Here is a 12,166-nt window from a genome sequence, read left to right as displayed (position 1 = left end):
ACCTCCAAACCACCCTCCCCACCACAGCCAGAGCCAGCCGCTGACATGCACGTTGGATCACACCATTCTCCTGCCTGAAACCCTTCAGTGGTCCCCAGTACCACTAGGATGAAGTCCAGACTCCCTGTTAGGACACACAGGATCTGGCCTTTCCTTACCTCTATCCATGTTACCCATCCAACCTCCATCCCACCCACCAGCCAAACTGCCATAATTAGGCATCTGAAATACTAGCCTCCAGCTCCCACCTCAAGCCTCAGTGCAAAAGTTCCTCCGCCGGGACCCTCCCCTTCTTCAGCCCCTGGCACCCACTCCTACCAGCGCCGCTGTGCCAGGCTGAGCAGCGGTGTTTGCAGGTGTGTCTGTCCAAGCCCCAGGCGGCAGCGGAGAGAAGCGGCAGCGGAGGGGAGCGGCGGCGCCACAGGAGCCGGGTCAGACCGTGAAAGCCCCAGCGCAGTCAGTGCCTCTCGGACTCAAAGAATGCAGTGGGTCTGTTGGGAGACGAAACTAGCAGTGGATCAGAGAGAGCATCTACTGCAGAGCGGCCAGCCAGGACGGCGGGAACCCGAAAGCCGGTGGGCCAAGGCAGGGACCGGCCTGTCCCCTCCCTCTCCCGCCCTCTGCCCGGCCTCCCAACTCCCTACTCCCAGTGTCTACAAACTCCGAACACTCAGTGTCCATGCCGCTGCGCCGCCTGGGTTCTCCACTCTGTCCTGGGGGCCCTTCCCAGCATCTCCACCCCACCCCACCTCGGGGGACCTAGTGGAGCCAGGGGGACCAGATTCCAGAGGGTGGAATGGCCAGGTGAGCCCTGAAAGGTGGGGCGGGGCGGGGGGTGCTCGGGCCCCACCCCAGGATCCGGTGACGCCGGGGCTGGAATTTGACACCGGACAGCGGCGGGCATGAGGCTGCTGAGGGATGGAGTTGGGCCCAGCCCCCAGACACGGTCCACGGGCTCCACCAGCAGCAGGTCCCTCGGGTCCCAGCCCTCGCTGTGTCCCAGACCCAGAGCCCTGCACTTGCGGTAAGCCGACCTGTTTGCCCACCTCTCGTCCCAGCCCAGGGGCTAGAGGGAGCAGCCAGGGTCGTCCCCCTCCACTCCTTTCTTACATCCTCCCTCTCCTGGGCCTGCTGCGCAGCTCTCCGCCCCTCCCAGCCCCCCGCAGTCCCTCTTGTCGCTTGTTGGACTGTGCTAGCCCTGCTGGCCCGCTGTAACGTGAGGCTTCCGCTGCTGCTACAGGGCTCAGACCAGCTGCCAAGCTTTTGGCTAAAAGGGGCACTGCCAGGTGCACAGCCCTGGGCATGAGCCTTTCGAGCTGCAGGGGAAAGCCCAGCACTGGTCCCAGGAAAGGTGCCTAGGAGAACACAACACAGAACCCCCGGGGTGAGTATCGGGGGCTGGTAGATGGGGAGGAAAGGCAAGGGCTGGAGGACCAAGTGGCCCCAGATTGCCGGGAGGGATACGTAGGGCCTGAGCTGCCTACGTCCCAAGAGACCTGCTCCTGGGCTCCCCCTAGTGCAGGGGGCCTTTAACCCTGCCTTGCCGGGCTTTCCCTCCATCAGTGAGAACAGTCACTAGCCTGGCTCCTCAGGCCCGTATTCCGTTAGCCGAGCACACCTGGCCCTGGAGGACCTCACCAGGGAGGACCGGCCCACAGGTATGCAGACATTCTGTGTGCTCGGGGGTTGGGGTGGAGGTGACTGCTGGGACCAAAGAGCAGGCCAGCTAGTGAGGGCTCATGAGGCTCCAGAGAGGTGTTTGGGAGTGCCAGGCAATGTGGGCTCACAAAACCTGGTGGGACTCCGAAAGCCCAGCTGGGCTCAGGAAGGATGGTTCGTGGGGGAAACTTCTAGGAGCAGGGCCAGGCTGCCAGATCCAGGGGAAACTGGAAGGGGTACAGACCTGGACCAGCTCTCAGGGTGGCTACGCTCTCAGAGGCCAGTCTCGTGTAGAAGCAACTCCAGGGAGTTGCTGGGGCCTGAGTCTAGCTGAAGGTAGGGGAAAAGCCCACCCCCCGTTTGAGTCCACAGGCTTGGCAAATGCTACCCCCTGGTGGCCATAGGGAGCCATGGCCCAGGCCTCATGTTCCTAGAGGGCTCATCACCCTCCACCATCTGCTGGGTGGGCAGCACAGGCTGAAGCCTGGGCCTCACTATCATCAGATAGCTGAGGTCAACCAGCAAGCACCCTAATTTTCCCCCAGGCCACAACTTCCTCCTCTGTGGCATGGAGAGAAGGCTCTCTGTGAGATCAAGGAAGGTCCCCTTCCCCGCACGGCTGCGTGGGTCTACCCTTGCGACCTTAGATAATTGCTGAGCTTCTCCGAGCCTTGTTTGCTCATCTGGAGAATGGGGATAACACCATTTACCTCATGGAGTTGTGAGGTCTGAAAGAGGGAGCAGGTGCAAAGCACCACGAAATAGGTTCTCCATGCAGCCACTTCTGCTGGGTTGAGCCCAGCTGCCCAAGCCCCTTGTCCCTCATCTGGAGAAGCTGAAGTGGAGAGATGACCTGCTCAAAGGATAGCTCATGTCTCAATGTTCCAAGCTGCCTCAAGAGGAGGGTGGGGGAACAGGTCAACTACGGCTGATGGGAGTTCCTGGTGTTGACAGAGATGGAGCCTGGACGTGGAAGCCCTTCTGTGCTGCCCCTCTGGCCCCGGCCTAGGCGGCAGGTGAGTGGTTCTCCCAGTAACTCCCACTTGGTATCGAAGAAGGGTGGCTTGACTAGGGAGGGAGAGCGGGGCTCCCTGGGCAGGCGTCAGAAGTAGGTGGGGGAATGGTCAGGGAGGGGCCAGGAGGAAGGAGGAAGGTCAATGCCCTCCGGTGGTGATTCCTTACCCGGGCTCCCCGGGGCAGCTGATCCATTATCCTCCAACCCGAGCCCTTCCATCCGGCCCCAGCCCCTCCCTGCGCCCACCAGGGTTTCCTCCTACCCCCTGAGGCTCCACCTCGTCTCTCCGAGCAGCCTGCCCTGTGGCCTACCCTGGCCGCTCTGGCCCTGCTGAGCAGCATCGCCGAGGGCGAGGCCTCCCTGGGCCCCGCGCCCAGCAGCCCGGTCCCCCGAGAAGGCCCCGCTCCGGCCCCGGCGCCCCCCGCGGGTCCCTTGCCTGGTAGGTGAGAAGGCGAGGGCGCGGGGCGGGGCGGGCTGGCCGGGGACCCGCGCGTGACTGCGTCTCGTTCCAGGGGGCCGCGCGGCCGGTCTGTGCGGCGGAAGAGCCCGGCGGCTGCCGCCCCCGCCGCCCGCGCCCTCGCCCTCGCCCGCTGCCCCCCGAGGGCCCCGCGCTGCGCGGGCTGGGGGCCGGGGCGGCCGCGGGAGCCGGGGGAGCCGCGCGCGGGCCGCGGGGGCGCGGGGCTGCCGCCTGCGCTCTCAGCTGGTGCCGGTGCGCGCGCTCGGCTTGGGCCACCACTCCGACGAGCTGGTGCGTTTCCGCTTCTGCAGCGGCTCCTGCCGCCGCGCGCGCTCCCCGCATGACCTCAGTCTGGCCAGCCTGCTGGGCGCCGGGGCCCTGCGGCCGCCCCCCGGCTCGCGGCCCGTCAGCCAGCCTTGCTGCCGACCCACGCGCTACGAGGCCGTCTCCTTCATGGACGTCAACAGCACCTGGAGGACCGTGGACCGCCTCTCGGCCACTGCCTGCGGCTGTCTGGGCTGAGGGCTCACTCCGAGGGTGTGCAGACGCACCCTTACCTGTGGGTCTAACTGCCTGGGACCAGCCAGGGGCCTTGGCCGGAGACGGAGGCTTCAGCCGGGTGAGTGACGGACATCAGCCCTGCGGAGATAGAGGCACGACTGACCAGCGGCCCCAGGGCTCTCACCTTGCCGGCCTCAGCCCCGCAGACCCCAGAAACCTCAGCTGTGGAGACCCGAGGACCCACTGCTCACAGACGTTGGCAGTGACCAGGCCATGGACCCAGGACTCCTCCTCTGGAGAACCCAGATGTGTCAGGTCGCAGCCTCAGCCCAGGCCTGGGGGGACAGATCTGGAGACACATTGCAGTTGTGTTGCTGAAGTGCCTGTGCTGGAGTGGGCCTTGGACTCACTCGTGGGAGCTGGACCCCTATTTATTACTTCTAAGTTATTTATTTACTTCTGTGGTTTGTCAGATCCTTTGCTGGGCTGTGGGGGCCGGATGGAGGTCACTCCCTGACCATCCCACTCACAACTTCAGGCGCACTCAGCAGTCATAGGCCTGGCCCGGGACTGCTTGTGCCCACCCAGCAGCTCTGGGAAACGAGGGGCATGGAACACAGGCAGAGTGAGTGACAAAGGTGTGTTCACCAGTCCCAACAGGCCAGCCAGCTCACAACCCCTGCACAGTCCCCAGCGGTTGAAGCCTGGGGTTACTGGTGGAGAAAGCCATACCCTTGAGACCTCTGGCATGCTGCGAGCCTTGTTTCATGGTGAAGATGCAGAGAACCATATATTGCCCCACCCCACTGTCACTGATCAGAGTCCAGGGCACCCTGACAGGTGCATAGACTGCCTGTGCTTGCAGATGGCCCAGCACGGGGAGCTCACTACCCACATTCCGTGAAACAGCCCAAGTCAAGTGATGAAGAGGCTGAAGGTGGGGAAGAGGGTGCAGTGGGAGGCTGGTTTGGGGGGATGAAGCACAGAGCATCATGGGGATAAGAAAGCAGGAAAAGACTGAGGGTGCCTAGAGAGACCTGCATCTTGGGTAATGAACAAGGATATTCACTTATTCATTCAATAGATATTTATTATTTTATGTCAGATGCTGGGTAGACAGCAGGGATACAGAAGTGAACCCATGATCTCAGCTCTTAAGCTTAAACCATGAGAGACAGACAATAAATAATTTACATAAATAATATTTAAATTCAGTTTGGCAAACAGTATGAAAAGGACAAGCAGCTAACAGGTACACACTCTCATCTGGAAGGAAGAAGAGATTAATGCTGACCCTGGCCTTCCACACTGTCCCCGAGTCATATCTCAGAAGTCAGTGCAATCCCTCTGAGCTTCTGTGTGTGTCCTGTGAAAACTTGTTTCCTGGGCCCAATGAATTTGTCCTACATGATTTTTTTCTTTGCAAATAAGATCAGGATATGTGTTTGGACGCATGCTGGGTCTGAGGAACCATGGGACATCCAGAGGGGTCGTCAGGAGGCAATGGGCTGTACTGGTCTGGAGCTGAGGAGGCAGGTCTGGGCTGGAGATTGATTTTGGCAGCTGTGAGGACAGAGGCAGTAGCTGCAGCCAGGGGTGCACGAGGCACCATGAGAGTGAGGCAGTTGAGGCTGGGATCCCTCAGGCATTTGACCGCATTAACCAAAATTCCTTCGAGCTGCCTAAGTGCCTGCCCGCTTTGGCACAGGGGCCCCCTTCTCCCAGGCTACAGTGAGGAGCTGGCACGGGCTCTCTGAGGGCTGTATGCATTCCGGGTCAAGGAGGAGAAACAAGTCTGTGCTTCCATTCTTCTGTGTTCGCTGCCCCAGTTCTAGGTGCCCCCAAAACTTTGGTGCTCTCGTGCTGCCCTCAAACACCCCCTTGGCCCTTCTCTCTGCCGCCAAACTGATTCAGGATCTTCAGTCGCCAACCCCCACCTCGAGCCAAAGAAAATGGCAGCAGTGCCATACAGTTTGGAGGCACCTCATGAAGGCCTGGGCCCTGGTCTTGGCTGGGGGTGAAGGGGGCCTTCTGTCAATTCCAGGGTCATTGCGACCAGGGAGCCTCTGCTGGAAAGACTCGAAAGCCTGGCAGAGTTCTCAGACCCTCCAGGCCCTACCCCTTAGTGGACATCTGTGCTCTCAGAGCCACTTACAGGAGATGGGTTGAAGCCACGTCTGACAAGGCTCAGAGAGAGAGCCAGGTCAGAACTGCAGCCAAAGACGCTAGCTCTCAACACTCCCCAGATTGTCAGTCCTTGGGGAGTAGGGTCCCCCCAACTCAAGGCTGCATTCTGGGGCCCAGAGAGATTGTGCCCGACAGCTTACAAAATTGTGGATGAAACAGCAGCTTCTCCAAAAGGAACACATTCCCGCAAGAACTAGTCTCAATCTGCAGCCCACAATGAACCAAATCCCTCTTAAAAATAAGTGAAGCTGTTTTCCTCAAACAAGTTGCAGAGCTCCTCTTCTCTGCCTACAACTTAGCAGAGGTCATCAGGCACATGACCTCACCAGGTAGAGCACTTCTGCTCCTCGGGAGCCACAGGTAGCTCTAGAATCTCTTTTTTTGGCAGCACCACAAGGCTTCCAGGATCTTAGTTCCCCAACCTGGGATAGAACCCATGCCCCCTGCAGAGGAAGTGTGGAGTCCTAACCACCGGCCCGCCAGGGTGTTCCCTAGACTCTCCATTTTGACTGTAGTCTGTTTCATATTTGCAAAATGACATTGCCCACTTGAATGATCTTCCCAGAACTAAGGTATGGTCTCCTCCAAAGGGGTATCAAGTCACCACCTCTTGCAAGACAGAAAACTACAGATGACTTTGAAATTACAGTTTTTCCAGCTTCAGGGGTCACCCAAACATCCCTCTAGATTAGTTTCATCCAGGAATCAAGGTTCGGGGATCCATGCGCTCCTCCTGCCCCGGCCAATGGCGTTCCTCCTCTCTTGTCCAGGGACTGCTGCATTTCCCCCAGCTAGAGAGCCCGGAGAGTTCATGTGGACTGGCTGCCTAACCGAGGCCTCATCTTGAAAAGGAAAGGTAGGGTAGAAAGCTGAGAGATCAGAGAAAAGATCTAAGAGAATTTGTGCCATGTGAGATCACTTTTCTTGTTCACAGGGGTGGTGCCTAACCTGTTGTGGAGTTGTACAGTCCTTACGGAAACTGATGAAAGCCAAGGATCCTCCCCACCTCCCACCTCCCACCTCACTGCTGAAAAAAACACCAATGTGTAAATCTGGTGGACAATTTGAGGGAGCCCACAGACTTTCCGAAGCTCATTCAGAGATTCCGTAGGAGTCCATGGCCCTTGGGCTTTCCTGCCCTGTTCTAGGTGCTATTATTAATGTCCTCCTGCAGCTAGATTAGTTCCTCTGTCTGTGCTCAGGTTCCCATATCAGGGCTCTCTGTCTCCATTATCTACAAGCCTCCCTATTCTTCATCCTTTTTCTACTGAATGTCTTCTTTCCCTCTGCATTTAAACTCACTTGAATATATCACAGCATAAAAAAGTGACACTGTGATTACAAATATATAAATATATAATCGACTTCCACCTCTCCTTCACTAAAAGAGCTCTTGCTGCGGTCCCCAGTGGCCTCATCATTACTAAACCCAAAGGCCACTTCTCAGCCTTTAGTCCTTTGGACTCTCAGGGGCGCCCAACTTTGTCAACCCTCTTGGAACACCTGTCTTCTCTTGACTCTCTATTCCATACTCTCCTGGATTTTCTCCTACCCCTGCTCATTCTCAAACTCCTTTTGGGTTCCTTTTCCTTTCTCTGCCTCTTAAGTGTTCGTCAGGGCTCTGATACAGACCTTCCTTCCCCATCTTACTTTCCCTGAGCAATGTCACCAACTCCCATGGTTTCAGTTACCGCCTCCAGGCTAATGATGCGCTCACTGTACCTCCAGCTTAACCTTTGTCTTAAGCTCTGTCTGTACTTCCAATACTTCTGTCTGCATAGCCTCAGAAACCTCAAACTGAACTTACCTGCCCTAGATGTCTTCCATTCATTCCTTCAGATACTCTCGCCACCCTTCTCTACCTGCTCTAAGCCCCACATCGATGAGCTTCCCTGCTCTCCAGCCTCCGAGCCTCCTCCAGGGTTCCCTCCCAAGTGAATGGCACCAGCCTCCATCCAGGGACACGAGTCAGAAACTTGGACAACAGCCTAGACTCCCTGAGCTTTGTCACTTCCCTTTTCCATTAGTTCTCAGATCCTTAGATCCTGCAAGCCCATCCCACTTTCTCTCTTCCCAATGCTATTCTGTTGAAGTCTTCCTAATTTGTGGAATGGTTTATCGCTCATCCTCCTAACTGGTCTCTGTCTCCAGCCTCAACTCCCTCCAGTCATTCTCAGCCCTGTGACCTTTTAACATTAATTGAGCACTAACAGTAGTGCCTGGGGCCAGTTATAGGGATTCTGAGGTCAGCTAGAAAAATGTTCTACCATCAAGGAGACCACAGGTGGAGGTGGAGGTGGGGGAAGGGCTGCCCGTTTGGCAAATAAAAACAGGACCAGTTAAACTGGAGTTTCAGATAAGCAATACTTATTTTTTTTAGTAAGTATGTCTCATGCAATAATTGGGATATACTTATACAAAAAATGTTAATCTGCTATTCAAATTGAACTGGGTGTCCTGGATTTTTTCTGGCAACCCTAGGTGGGGGTAAACAAGTAAACAGAAAATGCAATCAACCACCCTAAGTCTGCCAGTAGAAGGATGGCTAGGGTACAGTTATGTATGTCAGGGTCGGGGAGGATTCTATACTCATAAAGGGAAAGGAGTCATTTCTACCCAGATGGAAGGGGCAGAAGAGCCAGGAAAGTCCTTGTGAAGGAGGTGGTCCTTGAACTGGGCCTTGAAAAATGAAATATTTGCACAAGGTGGATAAGGGGCATTGGGCCTGTCCTGGTTGTCCTTTATCGCCTTCATTGCTTCTTAGCGCTGAACTCCCCCTTTTCACTGGCCATGCCCTCTCCAGCAGGGTCGGGGCTCAGCCTTGGGCAGGAGTGGGAGGTGAGGGCCTCTCCCTTGGGCTCTATCTCAGCCCTAGGACTCGGCTACTCCTGTGTTCTTTAGCGTTCTCTTCGCTTCTTACTAGCCAATCCCTCATTCCTTCAATCCCCTAGTACAGTTTAAGATTTTTATATTAAACCGTCCCTGTGTGCTTACTGTGTGGTTTCTCCTGACTGGTCCTTGTCTGACACACAGCCTTCTCAGCAGAGGCAGCAGCATGAACAAAGGCAGGGCAGAGCCAGCAATTTCATGTAGAATTGGGGGAGGGCCCTCATCAAGACAAAAGTCAGATCATAAAGGCCCCTGAGTGCTATACCAGGGAGCTCGGACTTTGTCTGGGGCAGAGCCACTGAAGGATTTTAGGTGTGACTGCCTAGAGACTTGCTTCAGATGAATTACTGGCTGCTGTATCTAGTTTGGAATGGAAGGGGCAAGGCAGGGGGGCACCAGTTAGACCTGGAGCAGTTAGGGCTGTTCAGGCAACAAATGCTGGTACCTCGACCTAGGGCAGAAGCAGTGCCGAAGGACAGAGAGATGTGAGGCACAATGCACAGGACTCGGTGATGAACTGGCTGTGAGGACCTGATGAGAGGGAGAGTTTCCAGGAGTCCGGCCTGGGTGACTGGTAAGAAATATAGGGGATGGAGTATTTTTAGCCTGTGATGGGGGTAAGGTGTGGGGGAAGTCATAAGTTGGGTTTTGTATGTGTTCAACTTGAGGCGCCCGTGACACCTTCAGAGGGCGAGGAGGCTGGCAGCAGCTGGGTCTGAGGGTCAGGAACTCAGGACAGTCTGGACCAGAGAGATGTGGGAGTCACAGATCAAAGGCAAGGGAGTGGTGAGATACGCAGGAATAAGAGGAGAAACAGAGGCTAAGGCCTGGAGACCCAGCATTTAAGGAACAGGGAGAGGAGGAGAGACAAGCCTGTGAAGGAGACCAAAAGGGAGGGACCAGAGTGGTGGAAAAAAACAAAACAGAACAAAGGGAGGGAGTGGTCAAAGGGGCCAAATGCAGCAGAAAAATCAAGTCACATAAGGACTGAAACTGCCCGTTGGGTTTTCTGGCAACATGGTGGCCTAGAGACTCAGGCTAAGCTTCTTGCTGAAAACAACTAAAAATACTAGACAAAACATATAGTTTTAAAGATTAATGTGTCCGTGAGCTGGCAAACACATGAGAAATGTTCAGGCATGAATGAGTGAACGGATGGATGGATGAATGAATGCAGGAAACTACAAAAGTAAGCAAAGCTCAGTAGTTGGTGTTCACCTTGAAGGCATTTTCCTTACCTGGGGGACCTGGGAATTGGTTTGTAAGGGCTCCATGAGCTTATGGTGGGGGTCTACTTGGAACATTCTCCGTAAGGCCAGCACCCCAAAGGACTATGCCCACACTTAGGGCAAACTAGAAATAAACCTTCCCCTCCTTTTCCTAACCTCTTTCCCTCAAACCAGGGGACTACAAAGAAGTTGCCTGCAATTAACTTTAGTACTAAGTGGAAAGGGGGCAACCTCCCCTGAGAATTCTTAACTACAGGAGGGCCCTCAATTCACACTGTTTTAGAAAGCTGAAAAACTTCAAACTGGTTAATTTGTCATGGACATGGATTGCTAGTGGTTCCAGGTGACCAACAGAAGCTCCTTCTCTTCCTCTCCTGGGCTTTGGAATACTTTCCTGAATTTGGGGACCCCCTCCCAGGGTTGTCACAGGTTCTGGCCCCTATATGTCCTATTCTTATCTCTCAGAGGAGAGAAGAACCCATCTGTAACTAGTTCCCAAAGATTCATTCCCCAATTGGCTCTAAGCTATCCTGGATTGCCATCCATGTCTCCTGGAAGTCCCCTTTGCTCTGGTACCCAGAAATGCCCCCAACCCTGCCTGGGGCTCACTTCAATCTGTCTGTCCTAGGTGAGTTTATAAAGCGTGTTAGGAGCCACTGTTGGTGAGACTTGGCTTCTTTCTCTGGCAGGGGAACCCCCAGGCACCAGGAAGAAGCCCTAGATTGGAAGCAGGGAGAAAACTCACTTTGACAAAGTTGTGGCCTCTGGGCCAAACCCTAGTCATACACCATCACAGCTTGTCCTTCACTGCAGGAATTACTGTTCTTGATTTTTATAAAGTGAGTTTCAGAAGAAGTCAAGGTCTTATGGCTAGAAAGAGGCAGAGACAGGTTTTGACCATAGGCCTAAGTCCAGAATTTGTTCTCTTAACCGTCCCCCCATCCCCCCACCTGCACAATGAGATCCCAGTATCAGGGCCAGGCATTTCACACCCCTATGCACAGACCTGGAATCAGTTAACTTTATTTTGACTTCCTGTTTCCTCCTTCCAAATCCCCCCTGCCTCTACTCTTTCCCCTTCAATGTATCACACTATAGATATATTTTTCTAAAATGCAAATCCAATCATCACTGCCCACTTGAAACCCCATGATGGTTTCATATTGCACTTAGGATAAAGTGTAAACTGTTCCCAACTGAGTCTACTGTTCCCAACTTGTCTTTCCAACCTCATCCCTTCTCCCTTCCTCACCCCCACAGACATCCCCTTAAAGCGAGCACAAATTACTAGCTATACTTAAAACAGTTTCTTTTTTTCTATAAATTAATTAATTTATTTTTGGCTGCATTCGGTCTTTGCTGTGTGTGGGCTTTCTTTTTATTTTTATTTATTTATTTTAAAAATTATTTACTTATTTATTTTTGGCTGCGTTAGGTCTTCGTTACTAAGCATGAGCTTTCTCTAGTTGCGGCGAATGGGGCTACTCTTTGTTGTTTTGCGTGGGCTTCTCACTGCGGTGGCTTCTCTTGCTGTGGGTCACGGGCTCTAGGCGTGCAGGCTCAGTAGTTGTGGCTCATGGGCTCTAGAGCGCAGGCTCAGCAGTTGTGGCGCACGGGCTTAGTTGCTCCAAGGCATGTGGGATCTTCCCGGACCAGGGCTCGAACCCGTGTCCCCTGCACTGACAGGTGGATTCTTAACCACTGCACCACAAGGGAAGCCCTCAAACATTTTCTTAATAAAGATTTGTTGAATGACTAGATTCCCACTGGGCTCATGCTTACCAGATAATCAAGCTCCCTCCTCCCCAGTCTCTCGCGGTGTTCTTCAAGCTCAGATCAAGTTTCTCCTCCTCAGGGAAGCCTTCATCCACCTTCTCAGGCCTCAGCGGCTATAGCCAATGCCAGCTTCCTCCACTGAACACAGAGTACAGAGGTCTTTTCCCTTTTGATTTTTTTTTTTTCCCTGCTGGGAAAGCTGGCAAATGTTAATAAAACGTGAGGTGGAGGAGTAAGGGGTAGAGACTTCTGGGGTCTGCGGCCAACCAGATCTGTGGCTGATCTCTGCTACCCTAGCTGTGTGCCCAGGGACAAGATAAGCTCAACTTTCCCCAACTTCAGTTTCCTCATCTGAAAATGGTGAATGAAAATACCCACCACAGAGTTGTTGACAGAATTGGATCTAAGGGGGACTTCCCTGATGGCACAGTGGTTAACAATCTGCCTGCCAAT

At 54.4% G+C, this 12,166-nt stretch overlaps 1 protein-coding gene across 1 annotated transcript; it reads left to right on the top strand.

The window, feature by feature from the left end:
• Positions 1 to 2,863: 2,863 nt before the first annotated feature.
• Positions 2,864 to 10,875, top strand: ARTN (artemin; the record flags this gene model as incomplete). Its single annotated transcript, XM_027110751.1, has 2 exons — positions 2,864 to 3,113; positions 3,187 to 10,875. Coding segments are annotated over 2 exons (717 nt in total), but the record flags the coding sequence as incomplete, so codon positions are not given.
• Between the last annotated feature and the right edge of the window lie 1,291 nt (positions 10,876 to 12,166).

This window comes from Aethalodelphis obliquidens, unplaced genomic scaffold, assembly GCF_003676395.1.
Source record: "Aethalodelphis obliquidens isolate GAN/ISIS:26980383/991018 unplaced genomic scaffold, ASM367639v1 scaffold9, whole genome shotgun sequence".
NCBI lineage: Eukaryota > Metazoa > Chordata > Mammalia > Artiodactyla > Delphinidae > Aethalodelphis > Aethalodelphis obliquidens.
Note: the sequence above shows the minus strand (reverse complement) of the source record. Positions and strands in the feature narration are given on the sequence as shown.